We start from the raw sequence: 26,481 nt of genomic DNA, 5'->3' as shown, positions 1-26,481 counted from the left end.
AACAAAGAGGCTTGCCTTTGTTGTATCTGTGGTCTTATCAATCTGTGGAGATTTAGTATAACCAAAGGTTTTCATTTTAAAACTGTGTTTTTCTAGTCTTGTCACCACTTATTTTCCGGTTCCACTTTGAAATTATATTAAAAAAAGGAACCGGGGGCCAAACATTTATGCTATAGAGACCCCTTTAGTTACACCACTGCTCTATACATATTTGAAAGAAATATCAGTGCATGAATCTTTAACAACATTCAACATTGTGAAGCACCAACAAGCACTGGCCACATTCCACCAAGGTTAAATGCCTTGGTCTCATCACAACTTAGTTAGAACTGAAGAAGCGTCTTGGATGAAAGTATTAAAGAATCTACAGCCAAGTCCAGTTGACCTGGATGAATGAGAAACTCCACAGACATACATACAATCAAACTGTTTTTATCTGTACACAAAAAGAAAACAAAATTGAATTCAACAGCAGCAGCCACCCGTTTAGACATAAAGCTATACCAGTCACCTTTTATCACATCTTTTAAAATCGTACCATCCCATTTACCAGAGCGTGAGCAACAGTTGAGCTTTCAAGGTGTTTTTCATCCGGCTGTCCTGCGCCAGGGGGCCGCCGCTCTTTGATTGGATGAAAGCCACATTTTCTGAGTTATAGCCCCCAACACGCGAACCGACTCCATGAAAAGTGCAGAGCCTGACGCAGCCTTCTTCATCTGCTGCCGTTTATCTGAGCCGTTTCTCATGTTCTGATGGAGCCGTTTGAATCAGATTATGAGATCTAATATTCAGAGGTTTCATCGTCATTGTGTCAGAAACTGTTATTCAAGGATGTTTCTCTGTTCACCACTTCGTGGCTTCCATGGCCTTTTTAACAAATAGGGGAAATATAAGATCTGTGAAGTCTTAAAGGCATATTAGGATGGTTTATTGGAAAAAATAATGAATGTACTTTGAATTCCCAATAGCTGTGCTCACAACTCACTATCACCTTCTTACCACGATACCTTAGTTGTAGCCCTGCATAGTGTTTCATGAACAGCTCGCATTTTCAAGATCGGTAGGAAGTAACATCATTCTTTGGCTAAATGACTGAGGTTTACAATCATTGTGTTACTGTGCAGCAGAATAATGTGTTTGAATCCAAAGAAGTAATAATAATAATAATAATAATAATGCATAAACTATTTGTACGGCGCTTTTCACAGACAAAAGTCACAAAGTGCTTTTTACATTGCCAATATGCGACGTACAGACAAAGTCATACAAGATTAGAGACCTTGTGAACCACGGAGCTCGACATTAAGAGAACAATACACATACATAATAGATACATGATGAAAGCAGTACAATAGCTATACGTAAACATGATACATACTTACATATATAAAGTACAGGCCTGGTACATCTCCCTTTAAAAAGCTCTGATGACGAGTTCAACTTATTAAACACACGTCACGTAGCCAAGAACATGATGCTAATGTTGCTCCATGCCTGCCAGGTGTGTGAATAGGCAACTGTTTGCAGTTTAGTATGTCAGTGTTGTGAGTGCAGCATGTTCTGCTGCCACCCTATGGTAAATACATAAATAAATCAAATGTATTCATTTAATCATTTCAAGTTTCAACTCTCTGGTTAAATGTTGGTTAGTCTCTCCACATCCTTGCCAATAACTGACTCTTAATAATTAAAACATTGGCTGCTTACATCCATCTACAGTGTTAGTTGTTTCTCACAGTCATTGACTTAAATCAATGACAACACTGTGGCGTGTAAAAGGAGTCATTGTGAAGCTGCTTTTACACTTTACAGCGAACCACCTTTTTTTTTCTCTCCCTCTGAAAACATTGTCACATTCTTCTTCAAAACCGCCGCCCATGCCCTGATGAATACCACAAGCGCCGTACGGCTTCATAATTGACTCTGCATCATCTCTCGCTGCATGACTTGTACATAAAAGCAGCCCTCACTGTGCGACCCATGGTAATTACAAATGATTTTACTGTTGTGTATTGTTTCTGCCGAGCCCCAGTCGTCTATTGTGTATTTATCATGAGCAGGAATGCTGAGACGAATCAGTGTGCGGCCATTATCCATGACCCATTCAGGAGTTACACACACTGGAACACTGAAACTCAAGGTGAAAATAGTCGATTCAATGTGAAATGCAGGCACATGTCACTCCAATGAAGTCGTTTTCAAACCTTTATGACAAAGAAATGTAAGTGAGGCTTAATATTTTAGTTTCACCATAAACTTTATCATAAAAACTATAAATAAAATACAAATACAGCCAAATATATAGAATTTGAATTAAGAAAATAATCATCTCACCATTTTATTTATTTATTTACTCAATGGTACAATTTTTTTTACCATTACTTTTATTTTTTAATCGTATTATTTTTTTTTTTCTCATTTCTCATTTGTTTTATTGGTGTTTAATGCATCTTGAGATTGCCCCTGACTATCCTGTGTCTGCTTCGTCTGTCAAAGCACTTTGTAAAGGTTTAAAAGATAAAGATAAAGCTTATCTATATATCTATGTATAAGCTAGATAAAGATCAAGAAAGACTGGACTTGAAAGAAAGAAAGATGTGGACGCGGTGGTCAAGAAAAGAAAGTAACAGTAATGAGGTGGACATGGGCCGCAAGTGTCCTCTGAACAATTACAGAGCATGAATGGAGAGAGAAGCAGTGAAGCTGCTATAAAAGATATAACCAAGGAGTCTAAAAAAAAAAAAAATCACATTTGTATCTTAAAAAGAGGGAAAGAACAAGACAGACCATCAGACGGACAGACTGCAGACTCAAAGATCCAGTGTGGGTGTAGATAAATGAGTTTCAGATGAAAGCCAGCAGCATTGATAATGAAACTCCTTTATTATCCAAAATGCAAACCACAGTGCGGGGAGACACGCGTGGATCATGTTTCAGAGAAAATTGTTCAAAACACAGAGACACATGATGGATTCACTGCAGAGTTGAGCAGCAGCAGCAGCATTATCATCGGGCTGATTGTTGTTGTAAAATAAAGCCCGGCGCCGCTCCGAGAGGAATGGCCCCGACTCTGGGAACCTCTCAGACCTCTTCGAGCAGCACAGAATATCACCACACAAACAACGCCACAAAATCCAAAATGGAACACTCACAGCACAGGTGTGCAGGTGTGTCAGAGTTATGAAGTAATTATGTAAATTAAACATGGTAAAAAGATGTTGCTGCACTGTGAAGTACTTATTTAACATAGTGTAACATGGTATACAGATGCCTAATCTAAAATGTTCACCACAGTGTATGAATACGAACAGAGCGGCAGCATCACGTCTCTGATTCAATGGCATCGCTTGAAGGACAAAGTCCCAATTCTGTTTCTGCAGAATTAAAGGTGCAACTAAACTCTTGAAGAACATGCCAACACAATGACGTGGCCCTGAAGTGTTGTACCTTTTTTTTCGAATGTAGCGATGCCTTGCACTGTACAACACAAAGCATTTTCTTATAACTTTTTCACCCATTATATTGCATTGCCCTTCAGTAAATAGCAACGTTATCATAGTTCAGAGGCGTTAATTAAAACCCCTAATGAGGGACAGTGAATGGTCCAAGGACTCCGAGGCTGATTTATGACAAAGTATAAATTACATACAGTAATGAATATTTTCAATTATAGAAGTCCTGGCTCACAAAATCATCAGGCTCAATGACTTCAAACGAGACAAACGTCACCCTTTCACATATTAGATTGAATCGGACGTGGGAGAAGTGTTTTTTAAAAATTATCCTCACATTATTTACAGTTGCATGTATGCCCCTGCGAATAAGCAACACCCCCACATATACACACACTCACACATACGCAGACACAGTACTTCAATAGATGGAAATGAGACAAGAGGAGGATGGAAAACATCCCAACATGGTCTCAGGCTTTGAGACAGTTCATCAAAGCATAAAGGAGCCACGAGATTGTCCTACGCTATGAGGGAGGCTGAACAAAAAGCTTGAGGAAATCACCAATAATATTTCAATAAGTTATGTAGGACTGAAACAGTTGACCGACATCAAATGAATCAGCAAACACTACAGCAATGCAAACAGCAGCTCTTTGCGGTTGCACTTACATTGGGTCCTCAGTAATGTGGATATTTTACAAAACAAAGATTTTCCTCCACATTTGTGTCTCTCATCCACACGCAAACTCGCTTTAATTATCTAAAACTGAGATAAAACTGAAGAGACCTTCACTTTCTGGTGGCACCAGAGGCGAAGGTTGGAGAACAGACCAAATACAATGCATCGTGTGGGCACTGTGAACATTTGTTCCACGTTAAATGGCAATCCATCCTCATCATCATCACCATTTATTTTAAGTTAACAACACTAGAAATTTAAGAATGTTATCTTGAGCTCTGAGTTTTGATGGAACATTTTCGGTATTTGTGGACATTAACAATTAACTACATTAGTTTAAATAATCTATAGTTTAAAGCCCTTACCAACTTAATATCTCAAAGTCTAAGTTGCAGAGAGACCGTCCAAAATAAAAATTGTGTGTGAGAAGGAGATGGAGAGGAACAAAAACGAAAGAGCAAAAAATAGGTAAAATAAATAAACTGGTACAGTAGGTACCATATGTGTGAACACTGACCAATGAGCCGCGGGTCAGCGGCTGTTCTCACACAAAGACACGTATAAGGTGCGATGTTGTGATGACATTTAGATGGTATTTACATGGAAAAAGGTTCATCTTATCTTGAAAGCCATATGGTTGTTGGGAACCCAAACAATTCCACACTTACAAAAGAGACAAAGAAAGCAAGTGGACCACACAGCGTAGTGAAAGTGAGACGGCAGAGGATTCACGTCCTTCGTCTACAAACGGGCCTCAGACGAATAAAGAGATGTCACGGGATAAGAGCGCCCGTCCGCTGCATGACCATCCACATCTGCGACCTTCACCCATTGGCCGGTACCAGCTGTCAAACACAGTGTCCACGCCCCTAATGCACACAGTGCTTCATTGTCTGTTTTACTCTAAATGGGACCATAATTTACAGATGATGTCATCTTGAAGAAGACTTGAAACTAGAGATTGAGACCATAGACTCTTCAGGAAAATGTTTACAGACGTCATTTTCTCATAGACTTCTTTAGAAACTGACTTCTTTTTGTAACCAGTGGAGTCGGCCTCTGCTGGTCATTCCAGAGGACACAGGTTTCAGGGACCTTTCATATACAGTGTATAGACTGTATATAAACCCATATATGGGTCAGACATAGTGGATCTCTAGTGCGACAGATTGGGGCTGTCAATATTATATATATATATATATATATATATATTTAAAATATATAACCTTTAAAAGATTTGAGTTGGTTAGAGACTCGCAGTATTAATGGAAGAGATCACTGTGCTGACATTTATATGCATTTATTCTTTAAAGGTAGAACATTTTATTGCAACACTGGCATCCATATGATCTGTCATTTCTCACAAAGAAATATTACTACACATACTTTACATTCCTGTGTCTTTGGGGGTATTTTACCTTCCACGTGACTTGGTAATCCTAAAACTGACTTGATGATATCATTACATTCAGTTTTTCGTCGGCTATTATTATACCTCATTTATAAAAGCTCTGTCACTAACCTTATTCTGGGGCTTTAATTTCCATCTCAATTAGATCAGAGTGAAGTATGACGGAGTACTCAAAATTTGGGGGAGTGGAAATTTTTCTGGCCGAGGCGATTCCTCCCTGGCATGGTCTGTGTCCGACATACCTCATTTAAATATCAGCATCCATTTTGCATTTCTGTTTAGGATAGATTTGTTTTCTTCTTCTAAGCCTGGTCTTCCACACTCTGCTGCTTTCAAGCTCGATTTGATTTCAACTTTCCTCCCTTTCTTCTGAGTTTCTTTTAAAAGCTCTTCCAAACTGCTGCGCTCTGCAATTTGTCTGTCGTCTCAGAGATTCCAAAAGTTCCTCTTGTTTTTTTCCCACTGATAAAAAATGACAGCATGTGGTGGTTATTCTACGAAGATTCGCCGTAGTGAGAAATTGTGGCCTGTTTCATAGACACTGCTCCAAGAATAGCCAAAGCGAGAGAGACATATCAACAATCTCCTTCAACTGGCCCGATTGGCCCTTTCAATCAATCTGTCTGCTGAGTGACAACGCTGCAGGTGAACACTGCGCGATATGAGCAGTCACCGCCTGCGACTTCACATCAGCTGAGGAGTCAAACGGTGTTTACTTTAGTCCAGCCACACATCATCTCGATTTGTGTTTATCACACAGACTTCATGGAGTTAAAATCCTCTCAACCTGACGCTGGTATAAAAGACGAAATTATTCCATTCCCGACATTTCAGTCTTACGAAAACAATTGTGTTCTATTCAGAAAGTGTGCGCTACCTGGCCGCTGCTCATCTTCCTGTAAACCGTTAATGGGAGAGAATAAAAACTGTCATTCATTGATCTCAGGAGTATACATGCTCAGATTTTGGTTTTCTCTTGCAGTATTATATACTCAAATCTCCTCACACAGATCTTTGACACAGAGGGGGGTAGCGCCGCGCTTTGAGAGCGCTCACCGCTCCCGTCTCTGAAATCGATAGTGCCACTGTTTTCGACATAAAAGTGTCTGGCTTTCAGAACCGCGCCAGCGGAATAACACCCTGCCACGCTTTGTTCTGTGGGATACTTCCACCTGCTCCAAAGCAATCCACCCTTTGACTATTGATCAGTTACAGCCAACATTGGTGAGAGGGACAGCAAATGGGACCGATGAGCATATTTCACACACACACACACACACACACACACACACACACACACACACACACACACACACACACACACACACACACACACACACACACACACACACACACACACACACACACACACACACACACACACACACACACACACACACACACACACACACACACACACACACACACACACACACACACACACACACACACAGTCCTAATTAAAAAGCAATGGATGGACCGTGAAGAACTGCCCTTTTCAGTTCATTTTAGAATATGTCCTGTTAACTATGTGTTTGCAGAACCTTAAAGAGTAAAATAGACGATAAAGCCCCATAGCATGGATACGGCGTGATTGACAGCTGGTCCGTCCAATTGGTGCATGGTTGCAGGTGTAGGTGTGTGCGCGCAGTGGAGGAGCTCTCAGTCAGACCCAGCCACAAATCTACGTTCGGTTTCTAAAGAGCCGACGTGGCACTGGTAAAAAAATTGGGGGGGTGGGTTCATATTTTAAATATACAGTCTAGAAGCCCATCAGACCGTCTGAAGTAGTTCGCCTTATGATCTAGCAGAGGGCACTCACCATCAGCTTGACCTATTACATGCCCACTTGACCCATCAGTAAAGTAAGACAGTAATGTTATGGTGTTTTTTTTGTTGTTGTATGAAAATAGAGGACACTAGGAACAAAAGTGGCCCGGAGCAGAACATCACAACACCAAAGGACACATTCCAATGAATTGCGTGTCGTGTCAAAGTTTTGGGGGAAGTGGCAGCCCTAGTTCTGATCCGCGTTGGATTTGAGGTGGTTTACACTGCAACAACCCCAGCAAAATATATATATATATATTTGAAACCAAATTTGAAACACCTTTTCTCTTGTAGTGTGTACTAGAATCACTGCCTCTTGGATGTACGTGATGTTGCAGGAAAAATGGTCACTATCTTCCCGTCTGTACCTCAGTTATGAGCATATGCAGATCACGTAGAAAGCTACAATTTAAAAATGTTGCCGCTAGATGTAGAAAACTGTTGTCAGTGGACATAATCGTATAGGTTCTGCAGAATTGTCCAATATTTACATATTTGCCAAGTTTTGTGGGTTCACTACATAGGTTAATTTTGCATTTCTGTGCAGACAGCTGCTATATTATTAGTCTCGCAGATGGAGCGAATTCTGATTAAGCATTTAATCAACAACAAATGGCCGACTGCATGGACTCCAATGGCAACAGAAACAATTTTTAAAAAGTCACTTCTGGCAGAACTCGTCATTTATTTTATGAGGCTTAATAACACACACACAGAAAAAGAAATCACAAAGTCATATCAACAATAATTCATCTGTGCAGATAAATATACGTAAATATTCTCCGGAAAGCGTGAGAAGAAATGATAAAGAGCCATTCAGCTCAGATATTTCTTATGAAGTAGATCATCTAACTCAATTTCACAACAGTGTTCATATCAGGCGTCAAGCATATCCGTGCACTCTCCTTTGAGCCACTGTATTAAATCTGTTGGAGATAGTTTTCCATCAGTCACGAACAGATTTGACGAAAAAATGGAATAAAACAATTGTCCTTAATACCCGTCATTAAAATTCACACTGCATACAGGAGGAGCAGACACGAGGAATTAGACTTTTGGAGAGTGTAGGAGCCATTATGTGATTAAATTACCATTCATAATTTTTTTCTATCCGGTGCTTTTAGGCTGGGCGGCTGCCTGGATATACAACCCGTCTCTTCCAACAGAGATGTGGGTTCTGTATGTTGCCATTATTCATTCAAAAGTGGGTTTTTAGAGATAAGATTCTGTTTCAGGCTTAACATTGATTCATAATACAATTAGTATCCTTGCGTGTGTGTGATATTGATCCCATCTCTGCAGATATAAGAAAGTATTGGTATATAAAGTATTGGTTTAGCTCAGGGAAAGCAAAATTCCTTGTAAGTTTCTTTGTAAATAACACAAAATGACTTGAACTTTTCAAGGTTTCGAAGCAACTCAGGTTGAAGATTGCACAAGTTGAGGATGGCAATCCTTTCTCTTTGTGACGACACATTAAATTAAAGCTTTGTTGGCCCCACGGCGCATCCGGTCGATGTATTTCTTTCCCCCGCATAGTTTGCAAACGCAGCTCACCTTCAGCAAAAATGAGCCGAGGTGCACTCGGCTCAGGCGGCGTCATAAAACTTCCCAAGCTCATCAACATACTCTTGGTTTATAACTCACACGCCTTGATAATAGCCGACGTCCGGATAGATGGGGTTGGTTTGTGTAGGTGGGGCGAAAAGATTTTTATCAAAAACGACGGTTGAGATGTCACCCACGGTGCTGATAATTCACGTCTAAACACGCCGAACCTCCCTTTACTCCCCGTTCTCCTGTAAGCCTGTGATTTGTGGTAGTCTGCTTGTTTTGTCAGTTTAAACCCAAAGGGGCTGTAGTTTGTCTGAGCTCAGACTTGTTTTTGTCTCAGTCATGAATTAGATTGGTAATGTCTTTCTTTTTGGTGGCTCAGTTCAAGTCAAAAACATACACTTGAATAACTAAGATAACAGGGACTACTTTAGCTTAGTTTGGCACATGTTTAAAGGGTTCAAATTAATGCAAGTAGTAAAAAAAAACAACAACGTAACAAAGCATTCAACAGATTTTTTCAAATTGTACATCCATCTGCCGCAACATGGTTAGGAAACAAACACATCAGTGACAGAGACACAGTCGACTGTTTGAAGGCACAACGCCGCTCTCGAGATATGTAAATGATTAATCAGGACTGCTTCAAGGTCAAGCAGCCAGGCAATTCACATCAACAGTAAAATGGCCATTGGCAAAACAAATCAATTTTCCTAAACCTTCACCTGTTTCGCAGCTCCACATGCAATCAGGTGAGTCAAGCTAAAATGAATGAAATGTGCGCTTTACCAACAGACCGACTTCACTGGGGGGTATTGAGAGGCTCCATCCTCCCACACTTTTGAAAATGCATCCTCTGTATGGGGAATCAGATGCAAAAAAAAAAGAAGACAGATATGGAGCAACAGATGAATAACTAAAAACCCCACAGAACTGGGTGCCAGGCAACAGATGCTGATAACTGCCTCAGATTAGGTCCAAGACTCTGATGCTATATTTACTGCTCCCTCTCTCTCTCTCTCTCCATCCGTCCTCCGATCACATCCGTGCGTCGTCTCCACGTTATGTCTGGCATCTACGATGGAGGGGCAGGTGTGAAATGGAGATGAAATATTCATTTTGAAAAGCAGAACTTCCACTTAAGCAGGGAATTTTGCTGCTGGAGTAAGAGGGATGGAACTTTTGGGAGGTATATTTATTCCAGCTTGATTGAGGTCCTCATGCTGACACAATATCATTTAGATTTTTATGTCTTTTTTTGCAGGACTGCAGGTTTTCAGCATTAAGTTGTATTTTTATTAATATCAACAATGTACAGAGGAATAAAGTGATATTAATCCAGTGATGGAGGAAGTATTACTCAAGTGTTCAGTATAAAAGTTACAAGTGAAGGTCCTGCTTTGAAAACCTCAAGTAGGTGATTGTTATAGGCAAAATTGACTCAATATTAGGGGTGTAAATCTCGAGTTTCAGCGTGATATGATGTTGTTACAATTCTCAGGACAAGCTTACTTTATTTATCAATATCGCAAAGTCTGTCTCGACGCCATTTTGATTTTAATGGATTTAGGAGGCTGCGATCGATATGAGACGATATCATGTATTTGTCTATAAAAAAATTAAAGAAAAACTTAGAGGAAATCAAATGTAAACAATCACACATGTTCTTAGAGCAACACTGTACAAGTCAAAGAGATAAAACAAATCAGTTATTTGATGACAACTCATTGGTTTGTATCAAAGATTCCTATGGGATCTATACAACAGTCAACTAAAACAGTGGTTCAGGGTTTTTCTTTGAGGCTTCCTCAAGCCATGGATCAATGTTTTCACTTTGCACCGATGATGTTGGCTCATTAATTATTGAATCAGTGTATCGATCTAGATTGATGGCTCATTGCACCAACACACTAAATATATCAAAATGATCCCTGCATCATTATGCATTACACTATAATAATGAGCAATGTTTTTAACACTTGCATCATATGATCTATAGTACATCATATTTTATGATTGTGTGTTTATAATGAAAAATCTGGAAAATAACCAGTGAATATAGCTGTTGAATAAACGTAGTGGAGTAAAAAGTAAAATATTTTCCTCTGAATTGGAGTGGGAGGTGGAGATGTTCACATATCAGGGGTTTGTATTTCTTTTTTTTTTGGGGGGGGGTTTAGGACTAAACCAAATTAAAATGGAAACTTTGCACTGGGAATGGTGTGGACAAGGGAGGCGAGCACACAGGACAAAGACTCTTGAGGACACAGATTCTCCACAGCAGCCGTGCAAGTCAGCAGGATGAACTGAGCGGCTTAATTGAAGAGCCTGAAATAGAGACTCTCTATTAGGGCTGTGGAGGCTCCCTGCACCAGCAGCCTATCAGGAGTGACAACTCTCTGACTTTGCTCTCTGTGTGTACAACCTCAAGATAGCGGGGGGGGCACGGTTATTAAATGACACAAAGATGCAGTGTATTCACAGATAGAAGGTTCATTTGTGGTTGTGTTGTGCCAGTTAAGCGCTGACGCAGGGTCGGTATGTTTGGTAACTTCAAGTCAAATAACTGTGTAAAAACACCAAAGGGCACAAGGACAAAAATGACCGTGTTATGTTTAGCGGATTGTCATATCTGAGGAGACTGATCATTCCAACATGAGATGCAACCAGGAACCGTAAAAGTGCTTGACGGTCCATCACAGTCCCTTGTGTTACTGTATCATACCATGTACAGTAAGAACACTGTTTTACTTTTACTTGAGTTGTGTGAGCATTGCGCTCTACTGGCAGCTACTGTGTATTACGAGGGATGAGGCAGCCTTGAATTTTCAGGTCCACAGCACCTTATTACCGAATACCTCGTCGGATTTTTTTTGTCACATGGCATCTGGAGCTCTGTGCCTCACAGTTGACAACAACAACAACAACAACAACAACAACAACAACAGCAGCAGCACAGCTGTACCCCCCATAGAGTTACACCTCCACAGGCAACTTTGTCTGCTAATAAGAAGCAGGAGTTACTGGAAGTGTGTCTCTGAAATCATAGAAAGAGACACAGCGTGTGTTAGTTTAACAGCTCCAACTGTTCCGGTGCTTTTTTTTTTTCTTTCTTTCTTTGAAGCTGGATATTAGCTCATCTACATTCTCTAAAACTTTTTTCGTTTCCCAGCTGAACTCAGTAACACACTTGCCTTTACTACCACTTCCTCCAAAAAGCCCTGAGCCTTTAACTGCGGCTCTGCAGAACGTACAGTGACAGGGCCACCAGATGGCAGTCAACAATACTGTGAGCCCACAAATCCAGGAATCAGTGCAAGGGATGCTTCGACATGGAGTGATCAATAACGCTGCCACGATTCATATTAATGGTCAAAAGATGGTTTATGTGGCGCCATTTATAACGTTTAGTTCACTGTGAAATGAAATGACCGCTGGAGTAATAGTGTTTTCGATTTTGCATAGATCTAAGCTGCACAAATGTTTAGAGCTGCAACAGTTAATCGAATAGTAATCGACTACTAAATTAATCGCCCACTATTTTTGATGATCGAGTAGTTTTTAATGGGAAAAAAGTCACAATTCTCTGATTTCAGCTTCTTCAGTGTGAATATCTTCTGGTTTCTTTGCTCCTCTGTGACAGTAAACTGAATATCTTTGGTGTGTGGACAAAACAAAAAGATCATCTTGGGGTCTTGGAAACACAATCAATATTTTTCACCATTTTATGGAGCAAACAACTTATTGATGAATCGATAACGAAAACAATCGTTAATTGCAGCCCTACACATGTGAATAACTGTATAACGTTGATCCAAATCATTCCATTATGCAGTGTTGTAGTGAATCTGCACTTCTTCTTGCCTCTCGGCTTCTCTATCTATCCTGTTTTTACCTCAACTACACCATCATATATATTTCATAATTCCGTCCGGCTTAAAAAAAAGAACTTGTACAGTCGTTAAAGTAGCTTGCTGCAAGTCAGCTGCCTGTGGATGATCCTTTAAGAAGAGGCAGGCAACTCAAGAAACACTAAACAAAGAAATCCAACCAAATCCAAGAGGTGGTTCAACCACTGTCCCCGCCCCCTTTTCCTCCCCAAAAGCTCGCCTATCATTGGCCGCGGCGCTGCGCTCCCTGCTCGCCCATTGGCCGGTGGCAGCCGTCGGTCAGAGTGGCGCTCGGCCGCTCGGATGTTCCGCTGCGTCGGGAATCAGACGGAGAGGACGCAGCAAATCAAGTGAAACAAATCTTCTGACAGGAGGAAAAAGTTCATGCTGGAGTTCCCGAGGAGCCCGCAGACCCCGCAGGGCCACATGAAGGTAAGAGGCGCCGCCGGCACCGGGGTTAGAGAGCGACGTGCCCAACGGGACACGAGAAGAAAAGAAAACAACAACAACAACAACAACAACATGTAGTCAGCTGAAGAAGTCCGGGCTCCGGGCCGACCCGCCCGGACTTCTTCATGCCCCGAGGACCGAGCGACAGGAAGATGGGTTTCCATCGTGGGGGGGAGGAGAGATACACGAAGATCAAATACTGTGATCATTTCCAGCCAAGAAGTAACCGACAGTGAGGGTCTGTCTCCTCCTCCTCCTCCTCCTCCTCCGGTCCACTGCACCGACGGGGACTCGTTGTCATCAGACATCATACTGATCTGATTGAAAACGACTTCATTTCTTTTTAGAATATTCAGTGTTCTGAGATGAGGCTGCGTCAGATTCAAACAGGCAGGCAGGAAAACTTGCACTGAAAACAACAACAACAACAACAACAACAACAACAACAACAAAAAACAGAAACAAATTAGGTTGTCTCACAAATCCAATTTGGAATCCAGACATGCTGCATCTGCTCTGCCAACCTAACGAGAGAGGTCAGCAGCCTGCACTCAGCTGACCTCAGGTTTCCCAGCCTGGGAGACTGTGTTCATACACAAAAATGATTCGTGATGGTGATGATGAGTTTTGGGGGGAAAGGTTCCACGTAGAGCTGCGACTAACCGTTACTTGTTTGGTCCATATGAAGTCATAAAATGGTGACAAATGTCGATCGTGTTTCCCCAAAACCCTCGAGGAGCAAAGAAACTGTTCACATTCAAGAAACTGAAGGTAGAGAATTTTTTACTTGAACCGATTGATCGATATCAAAATAGTTGTCGATTAATTGGGTAGTCAATTACTAATCGATTAACTGTTGCAGCTCTAGTCTCATGCACGGAAAAAGTTTCAGGGACAAGGCGTATTTGCTAGAAGGACCCTTGTGCAAAGTTTTATACTTGAATGTTGTGAAGTTAGTTGAATCATAATCTTAGATCCTCTGGATATTGGTTGCTGTGATTCAACATGAGCAGCTGATCTACAATCAATCAATTATTCAAATCCATCAAGCGCCTAGTCTCTTTGCACCGGAGCAAAGCATATGTCTTTGCAGCAAGAGAAGAGTTGCTGTGTGTGTGTGTGTGTGTGTGTGTGTGTGTGTGTGTGTGTGTGTGTGTGTGTGTGTGTGTGTGTGTGTGTGTGTGTTTGTAATGAGTTTAGAGTGTTGCAGAGGAGGCACACGGCCTCACCAGGCTTAAAACAAACATTGATAAAAGGGATTATGGACACAGGGCTTTTGATCGGAGGTGAAGCTCAAAGAACGTGTGGGAATATTTTTATTTCCCATGCGTTTTGCTCCGTGTTTGTGTACCCTCACACGGTTACCAGGCTCCAACTCGGGGGGGGGATTAGGTGAAATAACACTAAAAAAGGACGATCTAAACAAGCCCCTGATGACGGGCTCCTGTCGGGGGGGGGGGGGCCCCACAGACATTTCACACAACACAGCGCACACACACTCTTCTCACAGTGATTTAGGTGGTCTGTGAAATTCGCACACGAGCCTTGTAAACCTTAAACCAAGGGGAGGTGTGTATGTTGTCGTTAAATTAGCATTTTTACTCCTGCGGTTGACCCGCAGACCCCCGAGTGCTGGTGAAGGCAGGACTGAAATCGCTGTGTGCTCTCTTTGTGAGCGCTCGCTGCTCTGGGGATCGGGCTGTAGAGATGCAGTTCGCCAGGGTCACGGCTCATTCCCTCTTCTCACATCTGCACAGATGGTGTCAAAAAAGGCAGTAGGTCACACGACACTTTAACTTTCAGGTTTCTACTCTCAATGTCGACGAAGATGCCTGGGAAGTGGTGTAGCTACGAGCTCAAATATGAAATGCCAGTGGCTCCTGTCTCTCATTATGCCCATGAGAGCAGCCCACCCCCATCCTGATGACTTCATGATGTGGAAAGTTGTGGTGACCACAGGCTGCTCAAAGCACAGCCTGTCGAAAGAAGGCCAGTTCAGGTGTGTGGATCACAGTCTAGTCAACGGCATATAGACGTAAACCAAAAAGGAATATTTCAGGGAGTCAAGCTGGGGTATAAATGCCCGTCGTTAAATACTCGGCGAGTCCACTGTTTGTCTGTCCTACGTGTCGCACAGGATGAGTCTCGTGTGAAAAAGGATGCTCCGTGTAAAAAAAAAAAAAAAACATCAACAGCTTTGATCAGATTTCAAAGCGGGGGGCCCGCATGCGTCAGCTTTGCCAAGAGTGTGGTTGGATGTTTGAGGTGTGGGCACCGCAGGGCTTGTCGGCAGCACCAACACAGCTGTGAGATTAGAGTGCAGAGGCACTACAAAGAGACCACATCACATCTCCGACGTAGAGCATCTGTCACGGCAGCCATTATGAACAGAACCAAAACAAAGTGATATTATATTTAACATTTAAAAAGATAAGTTAGTCAGCCTGAAGTATGTTTGCTGGAAGATGGATGTCTCTTATTATTATAACCTCACAGCTCAGTTGTACTTTTTTCGTGATACTACAGCCTCATACTTTGCTTGAGCTACACCACACACACTTGTGTACTCTGGTCCCAATCTGCAAAATAAGTCCTTCCCGTGATAATTCCCACATAACCACATAAAGCCCATAAATCAGTGGGTTGGATCAGGTGTCTGTGTGGGCGTCTGATTTGGGGAGGATTGGAAAACATGACTTTGTTTCAAGAAGACAAGAAATATGAGAAATTGTGGGAAAATAAATGGCAGTGATTGTCAATGTCTCCTCTCACTTTCCTCTACTATAGGTCAAGTATTTTTTTATGAACAAGAATAATCCATACGTGCCCATTTGCATCAATTTAAAGAAACAAAAATTCTACAATTAATTTGTCAACCAACTTTCTTTCCTCTCATCTTCTGTCCTCACAGTCCAAGCTGAACATGGAGAGTCTGACCAAGCCAGAGTTGCTGATGCTTTTCAGCATCCTGGAAGGAGAACTGGAGGCCCGGGACCTGGTCATTGATGCCCTGAAGGTACGTACTTCTATCAACGGAGCTGGTGACACACACAGTGTTCAAGACTAAACCAGATTAAAAGCAGCGCTACAAAAATTATATTTGATGAGACTACAGAGAAACGGATGATGCTTCAGCAGCAGTGGTTTGGTTTGAGAGGTTTGTGTGTCATCCATAGTGGAAAGTACAGAAGGAAGTGAGGGGGGGGGGGGTAAAATTGGGTTAAACAATTAAGATGTATCTATGTGACCCTGTCCTGGGGATGATACTCATCCTCAAAAACAAACTTGTGCCTGTGCCCCCGCAGGACGACATTATCTCATAACAACACAAGTCATTCTTTGCATAAGTAGAAATAAGCAGACCTTCTCCAGTGAGCCTGAATAAAAACCTAATTAGAAAAAGACATAATGTAGAGCGAGCGCGCGCACACACACACGCACACGAACAAGAACACGAACGAAAGCTGGTTCCAGCCTCAGGGTGTCTTACTGTGACAGGATTACTGCTGCATTTCAATTAAAGGATTGTCAGGCTATTTTACCACACGCTGTGTACTTTGCTGTGCCCTGCAGGCCCACATACTTAAGCTTTCAGTGGCCGTTCACATGGCCTAAAGGATGTTTCATATAGTTGTGTTCTTTCTTCAGTGAAATTGTGTCACCGTGTTGCTCTTCATGAAGCAAAGACTCAAATATAAGCTGTGAATAAGCAAACTAATGATGTTGCGTTTCTACTTAAGATGACCGTCCCTTTCTGTTGCTCTGCAATTTCCTGGTGTCCAATGCACCGCTGAAAGAGCAAACCAGAGATCAGCCGTCTGAAGAGAGAGGCTCCTGATGAATGTCCGTGTGTTGTGTCTAGACCACATTCCTACATCTCTCCTGGGATCTGGCCATCTAAGGCAAGAAGAGTTACAGCACGCCGGGTGCCTGATGACTCAATGTGCGCGAGAGTAGGAGTGAACAAATAAACACCGGCCTTAACTGGAGCTCGAGGGGGAATATGTGCTGTGCTTCTTTCATTGGCTCGACCAGGACAAACTGTTAACCCATTCAAGAGTCAGTTGTTTACTCCTACGGTGCCTTAAATGAGGGTATGACCACTGACCTGTAGGAAATGAACTGCGCAGAATGAGTGAAAACTGATCTCTCCTCTGCAGGACTGTTCTGCTGTTTAGGAATTAGTGATATGGAATTTGCAGCCTCGCCTTCCCACTGTTCATCAGTAGAACATCACCCTATAATTCCTCTTTTTTTCCTGTTTTTGTGGCTAAAATCTCTACGGACGGCAACTATGTCCGTCAATGGGTCCACTGTGTCGGTCCTGGCTGAAATATTTGAACAACCACTCTGGATGGTTTGCCATATCATAGTCCCTTGAGGATGACGCTTATTGACTTCCGGGCCCCCCTGACTTTTCATTTAGCACCACCAGCAGATCAAAGCTTACAGTGGGGTGAAGTGTCTGGACAGCTTGCGAATGGATTGGCAAAAAACCCATGTACAGACGTTTATTGTCCCCAGAGGCTGAATTTTACCGACCTTGGAGATCCCCTAACTTTTCCTTTGGCGCCAAAATGTGGTTCACATCAGTGGTTTTGGAAGAAATGTGTCTGAAACAATTGGATGGATTGTCTTAAAATGTCAGGAAATCCATGTTTCCCTGAAGGATGAATCGGAATTACTTTGATGATCCTCTCACTGTTCAACTAGCGCGATCATCAGGCACTGCTGTGTCTAAGTGCAGCCTCACAGAGCAGCTAGCGTGACCAACAAGAGGATTGTTGGAACCACAGTATTTGGAGAAGTAGGTCCAGTCGTGTTGCTCACCAGCGGACGTGTCACCCCTTCACTCATTGTCATGCAAGAAGTGCTAATCTTAACCACAAATCACCATGGTAACAACAACGGCAACTGTCCCTCACATGATGAAGTGTTCATGTCTTTTTTTTTAATGCCTTTGCTCATAAGACCTGGCAAAGTTTTCATGCGTTGTTAAAAGAAAAATCCGTCTCACCCCGTGTTATTCCGCAGGGTGTATTTTAAGCACAGGATGTGAGGTTAATGATGTGGGTTTTTGTCCTGTGGTACAGTATCTTTAATTGTGCAAAACTATCAGCGGTATTCTAACCATCCGCTGCATTTCTGCCCTTGTGACTCACTTGTGCAGCTGCTCACGCTGTGGCTTTTAAAAGGGAAGTTTAGTCTCTGGCAGCACTCGTGTAGTTTGGCACACAAAGACCTGCAGTGCTCCAGTGGACTCTCTAAAATATGTGTCTTTACTTTAAAGTTCAAAGGGGACTCAACTATGGAAATAAGCCTTTAATTAACTGTGGAGCTCACGTGGTTTCAAGTCAACAAAGATCAAGAAGGTTTACCTAGCGTGTTCTATGGTAATGGGGCAGATCTGTAATATGGAAAAAAACAAACTTTGAGATGCATCAGCTGATTGTACTTTGTGTGTCGCCCACAGATTTTTATGATTGATAGTATTTTTCAGATATCCCATGTTCTTTGGATATCATTTTAAATTGGACACATTAGCATTTCAGACTGTTTTTGCAAACTATATAGGACTCTTGGGAAAGAAGTTCATACATCACCTTTCCCTAGTGTTTTACTGTTTTTGATGGCAACGTTGCCTGACTGAAAGTGTCCAGGCTAAAGATAAGCTGGATTGAAACCAGTGCGGCCGCGGCACAAAGACGGCTTCCCAAGCAAAAGCACACAGGTTGCCAAGAGCTGTAGCTGACAGACAATAAGCACGAATAAATAGCGGCACCGTAGACTGTGATCCGTAACAGCAATGCACCGAATGTTTATGAGTATTGTACATGTACAGCAAGATGTAATGAATAAGCTCTGAGATTTGTAGTATTATGTAACATGAAAAAAATGTGTTTCCTGTAATCCCTCCATTCACTCCCTTCACCCTCTGTGCAGCAGCGGAGGATTGATGCGGAGGGAAACAGCCTCTCTTTGTGTTGTGGACAAGCACATCTGTCTGTGGACCGAGGGGCTGCGGAGGGAAAGAGAGGCAGAGTCTGTGTTTATGAGTGGACGTTGTGTAATAGGGGTCCTGTGAATTGTCGAAAAAGAAAGACCCTGAAAATTTAAAGGCCAATTATCCAGTTTTTGGAAAATGTGCAGACTGAATAAATAGAAGAAAAACAATTAACAGTCTGTAGGAACTCTACATTTTTCAATATTTTTCTTCAAATTACTTTCTACTGTGTGAACAACAGCTTACAAATGAAGTGTTTTTCGTGCTGCTGCTGTATGCAACTGCAGCAATGAGAGTCATGCCGAGTGTATATATCCACGCAGAAGGAAAAACCTGATGTAAGGTTATTTAATCTCTGACTGCAAAGTGACACATCAGAGCAGACCATCACTGATGGGAACAGGAATGAGCTGCAGGCCAAGACAGATTTCTCTTTGAAGACTTTTCATTAAAAAAAAAAAAAAAAATTAGAGTTCAACCTTTTTGAAAACAATTAAATAGAATTGAATAATCCTAACAAATTGACAAATTGGTGGAAGATAAAACTAGTATATAATTGTGCTCATCGTCTTCTGTTTTTGGCTTTAGTATTTACATAAATCACATTCAAAAAAGATTTTTGAGAGGAATTTTTTAAATCCCCTGGGCACCCTGTGTTTTCCTGTTTTTAGCCCCTTCATGCCGTTTGATCCGCCTTTACACCGCCGTCAGCAGCCTGGATCACATAACAGCAGCAAAGCATCGCAGCCTTGCCAACCCTTTGTACCAGATGAGCAAAAAACTCTGGCGAATTATTGTATGATAAGTTCAGAAGGAAATCCAAAGTTCTGTCGTCTGTTTTTGTTTTATTTATTAGGTGTACAAGATTCATAACATTTGTGAAAACGATTTCAATTTGTTTTAATGAGGCCAATTTAGGCCTTATTAAAACAGTTCTATAGATCTTAAGACACAATGATTATGGATTGAATACAACCCGCCAATATTGGCCCGTTCTCTTTCGGACACAGATGTCTGTGACGTCGGGAGACTCTCAAAGCTACTTGGCTTTCGCGATATCACGTCAAGGGAATATTTGGCTTGAGTTTAAATATTTCAACTTGAGCAATGAAGCGATAATATCGTTATTCTCGCTCATAGCGCGAAAAATTCATTTTGCGCTTTGGTGTGAACGCACAATCAGATTGGATGGAGATCAACACTGATACGGAGCTAAAACGCTTGTGTGGACGGACATCGTTTCAGTTTTAAAACAAAAATTTAGTGGATGCAGCCATGGTGTACCTGTGCGCTCGGCTGTAACGCCCACCTACACAGTGAGCAGTTCATGTCTTTGTAAGAACAGTGAAATGGCTAAATATTGCTTTGCAGACCCACACCGACACTCTTTGACTACGCCAAACTTCTAAAGTGATCTTGGTATCAGCCGTCAAGAGCTCTGTCCTCACCCTGCCTGAGAGGATACTGTTCTCTCTAATCTCTTGAGCCTCTTTTGTTGAAACCTCACTAAGACACATTGCCAGCTGTGCTTCAGCCCCCCTCTCGGTCTTCTCCCTCTCTCAGCAGGCCCAGTGGTATGTGCTCAACCTGAAATGCCTTGCTGCCATTATCCGGCCTTTGTCATGAGTTGAACAGAACAGGTCTGCCTCGGCCAAGGCCCAGTCCAAAGCAGCTGTCCTGCTAAAGATAGACAGACACACCATCTGTTGCTCTTTCCTCTTGCTAGCACTTTTCATTTATCTTTTAAGCATTTCCTTTTCCTTCATCTACTGCTTATTAAATGACCTACTGGCTGCCTTGTCATAATACCTTCAAAATTCAGTGACTGCTTAAATCAAAGCGAGGGTTAGATTTGAGCAATGCATTGAATATATAAACTTTGAGGAGCATTATAGACTGTATACGGTGATATTCATAGTTTGCATTTCAAGGTAGATGAAGAGAGAACACAACTAAATCTACAGCCATGCCCGCATCTCCCAAGCTGCACACTTAGAGGTGCATTGAGTTAAAAATCTAACATCGTCATGCAAAATTGCCCAATTTCACAGCAAATCCATCCAATGGTTCTCAAGGCCTTTCACTCAAAACCACAAATGTGAACCTCGTGAGGCAAAATCAGGGGATCTGCTAAGTCTTTACGATTCCTCCTCTGGGGAACATGAATATCGGCACCAAATTTCAAGGCCATCTGTTAAACAGTCCCAGTGATGGCTGAGAGTCATGAGTCTGAGAAAACAGAAAAGTGATCCAATAGAAAATTCACATCCTCCAAAAGTTACAAATCTTTTTTTTTTTCGATAAAGGCAGTCCACGCAGAAGAATAAAAAGCCAGACTATTCCACTCGTCAACATTTCCTTCGACAAAGCCAACTGACCACTGTCTCTTGTCACGTCTTTAGGCCCAGCGCAAAGAGCTGTTTGTCCAGGAGCGCTACGGCAGGTACAACCTCAGCGACCCCTTCCTGGCCCTGCAGAGGGACAACGAGGCTGTGGGGGGCCAGGGCAAGGAGCCGGGCTGTTCTCCATCTGCCACCAACCCTCTGGTGGTTCTCAAACTGGTGGTGAGCCACTGCAGGAGGATGCAAGAGAAGATGTTGGCCCAGCTGGCTGCAGCAGAGAGCAGGCACAGACGGGTGAGATTAAAAATGTTTCTTAATTGGGTGAGGCAGAAATCAGCTGGTTCCTTATGCAGATTAAAAAAATATGGGAATCATGCAAAAGAAAAGTTGGCCTCAGAGGAAGGGACTATAACAAAAAACACGTGGAGGAATGAGCCAGCTGCTACTACAAAAATCCCTTATATGTGAAAATTACATTTCCAACACCGATAGCAACAACATTTTTGCAGAAACCATTTGTTTCCAAAACGTTTTTCAGGAACGCCAGAAAAAAATAATTAAGAACATAATTTTTAACAAGAACACACACATCCAATAATACTTCACAGCTGCTGGGTAACAAACATGAACATGAAAGAAAAGGAAAAGAATGTTTAATGTGAGTAGAAGGTGAGTGTGAGAACACACCATCATTTATAGATGGTAATGAAACACACCATGTCATATTCTCCTGGTGTCATTATGAATCACATTATCATTATTACGCAAAAATGTGTCATACTGACAGAAATATAAGTGAAAGGTTAACCCAACAGTAGTTAAGTCGTATAAATCAAAAGACTCATTTAGGTCTTTTATGGTTTCTGCAATTTCAAATAAATATTTAATTCACTGTTGAACATAATGCATGTTTTACTGCATCTCTGTAGACTTTGTAGAACCACAGAAAGAGGAGCGATGAGGTAGTGTAGCTTAATTGCCCCCAGCTTCTAGTGTTTAGCTTCAAAGTCGTAGTTATTGGCTCCACAGACCGAACTTGAGCGAAATCATTTCATGCTCGACTCTGTGGCTCCCCGCTGTGTTTTTTTCAGGTAATTGCAGACCTGGAGGAGGAGAAGAGGAGGCACGCTGAGGACACAGCGGAGGGAGATGATGTCACCTACATCCTGGAGAAGGAGAGGGAGCGCTTACAACAACAGGTTCCCCTCTTTTTTAATCTCTAAGGAGACGATGAGAGCTTGGGTTTGAAGTGAACCCATAACCAGCCTCTGAAACAGTTTTTTTTACTGAGCGAATCGTCTCCGTCCTTTCAGCTGGAGTTTGAGCGCAGCCAGGTCCGGCGGTTGGAAAAAGAACAGCGGCGAATTACTGACCAGCTGGAAGAAGAGCGTGCCCAGCACAAACAGCTCTCCTGTGCTTTGGCCAAAGAGTGCAAGTGGGCGAGTGCCAGAGCTCTGGAGGAGGGTCACCGGCTGACTGAGCTGAGCCGCAAACTTGACAAGGTATTAACATTTTGAAAGTTACTGCAATTTATTTCATTTCATCCCTGCCATACTTTCCCTCTGTTGTGCTGTGTGCTACAAATGTCAGGCCTAGTCAGATTAATGCACACTTTCATTTAGGAAAAGGAGGCTTGTCAGGCCCTGACGAAGGAGCTGGAGGATGAGAGGAGGAGAACCCTTAGGATGGAGGCGAGAGTGGAGGAGCAGCTGGCCGAGTTTGACACGGAGCGAGAGCAACTCCGCTCACGTTTGAAGAAGGAGGAAGCCCACTGTTATCAGCTGCAACTGCAGGTGTGAACACTTTGATATGTCCGTCACGACGCTGGCAGTGAAATTAGCAGCATTGCACGGACACATTTCTGCTTGAAATTGATCTCTTTCCCCTCTTTTTGTGATCAGGTAGAGGAGCTGAAGAGGAACACGGAGGAGGTGAACATGACGAGAGATACGGCTCCGGGAGAGGCAGGGGGAAAGGAGTGGGCCACAAAAGTTCCTCCCGGAAAGACAACAGTAGACACTATTAAGGTTGATGACCTTGAGGAAGACAGAAACGAGCCCCCTGTGCAAGCCAACGGACACCATGGTCCGATGGAGACCAACGGGCACCATGGTCCAAACAACGACCTCCCAGAGAAGGTTTGTCAACAGAATGGGAATGAAAACCCTCCAGTTCATCAGACCCAGGTGTCATCATCCCCCTGCGCATCGCCTGTTCTTTCCACACGCCCTGCGGGCAGCCCAAGTCCTGGTGGCTACCAGTCTCCCTACCAGGCCGGGATCAACCAGCGCTTCCATGCCGCTCGTCATAAGTTCCAGGGCACCGCGGACCCAGAGCCCCAGTCCCAGGCCACACAGCCGGCACTTCCTCTCTCGCCAAAGGAGCTCTCCTCTGTGACCAGCGCCTCGCCCCCCGAAGCCAGCCCAGTCAAGCAGATGGCCCGGAGCACAGTCACTCAGGTCCTGTCTCGCTTCACGACCGTCCAGCAGAGCGCCACGCCGAAGCCCGCGGCGCCAAACAATTCGCCCTTCGGCACGGACTACCGCAGCCTGGCTGCGCCCTTGTCTCCCGTCATCGGAAGGGCTGCCGGGGCGCTACCACAGGGGATCAGATCACCCGTCATCCCCAGGGCAGATAGGGGCAATCCTCCACCCATCCCCCCGAAGAAGCCCGGTCTGGCTCAGGCCCCTCCCTCCCCGGCGGCGGTGCCCAGGTCTGCGAGTCACTTCTCCGACAGCCCCCTCTCAGGCAGCTGTGGCCTCACCTCCGGTCAGGACGGAGTCAAAGAACTGGACATGGTGGTTTCATCTAATTAAGTCCTCGCAATAGATTCGTCAGCTGCTGCTCCGCTTGTGACGTCACAGTTTTGATCCACATCCCATAACTGAGTTCGAGATGTTGTCTTGTACATTCTACAGGATTTATATCCTGTTTATTTGAACAAAAGGTCCCTTCAAACACTGTTAAGATATTTGTATTTATTAGATTGTTTTGTTTTTTTAAATATGCATTACGGCACTATTTTAGGTATTGGTTGAAAGGTTGGTACTAATGAGCAGCTACAGTTTGTAGTTTTAGTTCCCAAAAGTGCCAACACCGTTTGCTGAGTACAGTTACAGTAACTCAAGTCTTTTTCAATGGTGTCACTTTTGTTCATATTTAGCAAGTATGTATAATTCTATTATTATTACAAATAATCATCACATATCATGCTCGGACCAATGTTTGCTGCATAGTGTCATTTCATTGTACAAACAGTCATATGTAGCTGTCATTTTTATAAAAATGTATAGTTTATTTTATTGTATTATAGTTTTATATGACATAATCTAACCAGTGTTTTGCTGCACATTGTTTATGTATCATTTTAATGATCATATAGGCTTCGATCACAGTGTGCGATCAATGTGGGTTTTTCTAAGCCTGATGCTGATATTTGAAGAGTTGGGATATAGACATGTTTTGTTTTTTTAGCTTTTGCTAAAGCAAATAACACAATAGCTTTTTTTAACACCAATGTTTTATTCACTTGGACACTAAATTAAGTTTTCTAAAAATTGCCAGATGTCGGCCTGATTAATTGTCCGATCAGTTAATCTGTCCATCATTAGTCACATTTGTACAATGTTTAAGATTAGTGAGTCTTGATCAATGTCTTGCCTTCGTTGTTTATAAGAAACATTACTAAACACTGCAAATATCTTTAAATCCATCCATGGCTTTGATTTATATCATGACATAACTGCCATGTTTGTCATCTCTTCTTTTACCAGATCCTTTTTACAGTAGTGTAAATGCTAGAAAGTGACAGATTTAATAAATTAGTCCTAAATACTGTCATGTTTTCATAATTTACTCATACTCTTACAGGAAGAGCTCAAGTGATTTCATCCCAACAGCATGAATGATCCGATAAGGAAAATAATTTTTGAGGAAGAATTTGTGCAATACATGTAAATAACATAGTCTGTATTTTGTAATATTACATAGACAGTAAAGTTATATTTGCAAGCTTTAGTAGTTACTGATACTGCCCGGTAAAATCAGAATCATGTTAAATCACTATTTTTTCTGTATATATCACTTTTTAAAAAGGTTTCTTTGAGTTTGAGAGTTTCTGGATGAGAAAGGAAAGTTTCCCTCTTGTAAATGAACCTCTTAAAAATATAAATGCATTTGAAAGGATTCATGTTAATGCTCTTTATTTCATGTCCAATCTCCACTAATGTCTTGGTCCTGCAGTAGATGCATGTTTTTTGGTATTTCACAGCCACCGAAATTCCTCTAGAGGTCAGCATTTATCAAGTAACTACAACAAGTGGCTTCCAGCAGATCAGGAAATGTAAAGATCCAGAACTTGGTCTTTAGATATTTGAAATCCACTACTGTCTCTCTCCAGTTTATACATAAATATACACACAATGAACTGGATCAGTGAAGACTTGATCAGATGGTATAAAAGATAGCTGTAAAACGGAAGAGTACAAAGTTACTAACTAGTAAGTTATTACTTCACTTGGGCCTTTGGTCTATGGACGCAAACATTTCAGCGACATGCAAAAGCACAGTGTATTTTATGAGTGAAAGTTTTATATTTCTATAATTGTCTATGTGGGGTCTGACTGTTCTTGGGTTCTGAAAAGTAAAGTGTTACATCCCGTTCCTTAGTTAGAAAGAAAAGAAAGTCCACTGAGACTCATTCCACTTGACGAAAAGTTTGAGTGGACTGAACTGTTGATCACTTGCCCTGTGGCCTCAACTATAAACAAGTGTTCTGTGGCATGTTGTTGAAGTGATGCAACCAAAGATTGACAAAGTTGTTGGTGATGATGAGATTGCAACAAGGCCTGTTACAATAACTACTTT

General features: G+C 42.2%; 2 protein-coding genes across 2 annotated transcripts in view; one reads left to right on the top strand and one right to left on the bottom strand.

Moving 5' to 3' along the window:
- Positions 1–26,481, bottom strand: part of LOC118309296 (potassium voltage-gated channel subfamily D member 3-like) — a 107,454-nt gene that overhangs the window by 62,501 nt on the left and 18,472 nt on the right. The gene's annotated exons all lie outside the window — the stretch shown is intronic.
- Positions 13,091–25,800, top strand: cttnbp2nla (CTTNBP2 N-terminal like a). Its single transcript, XM_035631235.2, has 7 exons — positions 13,091–13,251; positions 16,181–16,285; positions 21,676–21,909; positions 22,707–22,814; positions 22,929–23,117; positions 23,238–23,408; positions 23,517–25,800. Exons 1-7 carry the CDS (start codon positions 13,204–13,206, stop codon positions 24,429–24,431), a joined length of 1,770 nt encoding a protein of 589 aa, XP_035487128.1. The 5' UTR covers positions 13,091–13,203; the 3' UTR covers positions 24,432–25,800.

The sequence above is a fragment of the Scophthalmus maximus genome, chromosome 6 (assembly GCF_022379125.1).
Source record: "Scophthalmus maximus strain ysfricsl-2021 chromosome 6, ASM2237912v1, whole genome shotgun sequence".
NCBI lineage: Eukaryota > Metazoa > Chordata > Actinopteri > Pleuronectiformes > Scophthalmidae > Scophthalmus > Scophthalmus maximus.
The sequence above is the reverse complement of the archived record's forward strand: the minus strand, read 5'-3'. Positions and strand labels throughout refer to the sequence as shown.

Bases quoted from the DNA above. Each gene is read 5' to 3' on its own strand.
- cttnbp2nla (XM_035631235.2), top strand. From the start codon at position 13,204: ATGCTGGAGTTCCCGAGGAGCCCGCAGACCCCGCAGGGCCACATGAAG. The intron at 22,815-22,928 runs GTTCCCCTCTTT...CCGTCCTTTCAG, and splicing joins GGGAGCGCTTACAACAACAG to CTGGAGTTTGAGCGCAGCCA. The intron at 23,118-23,237 runs GTATTAACATTT...ACTTTCATTTAG, and splicing joins TGAGCCGCAAACTTGACAAG to GAAAAGGAGGCTTGTCAGGC.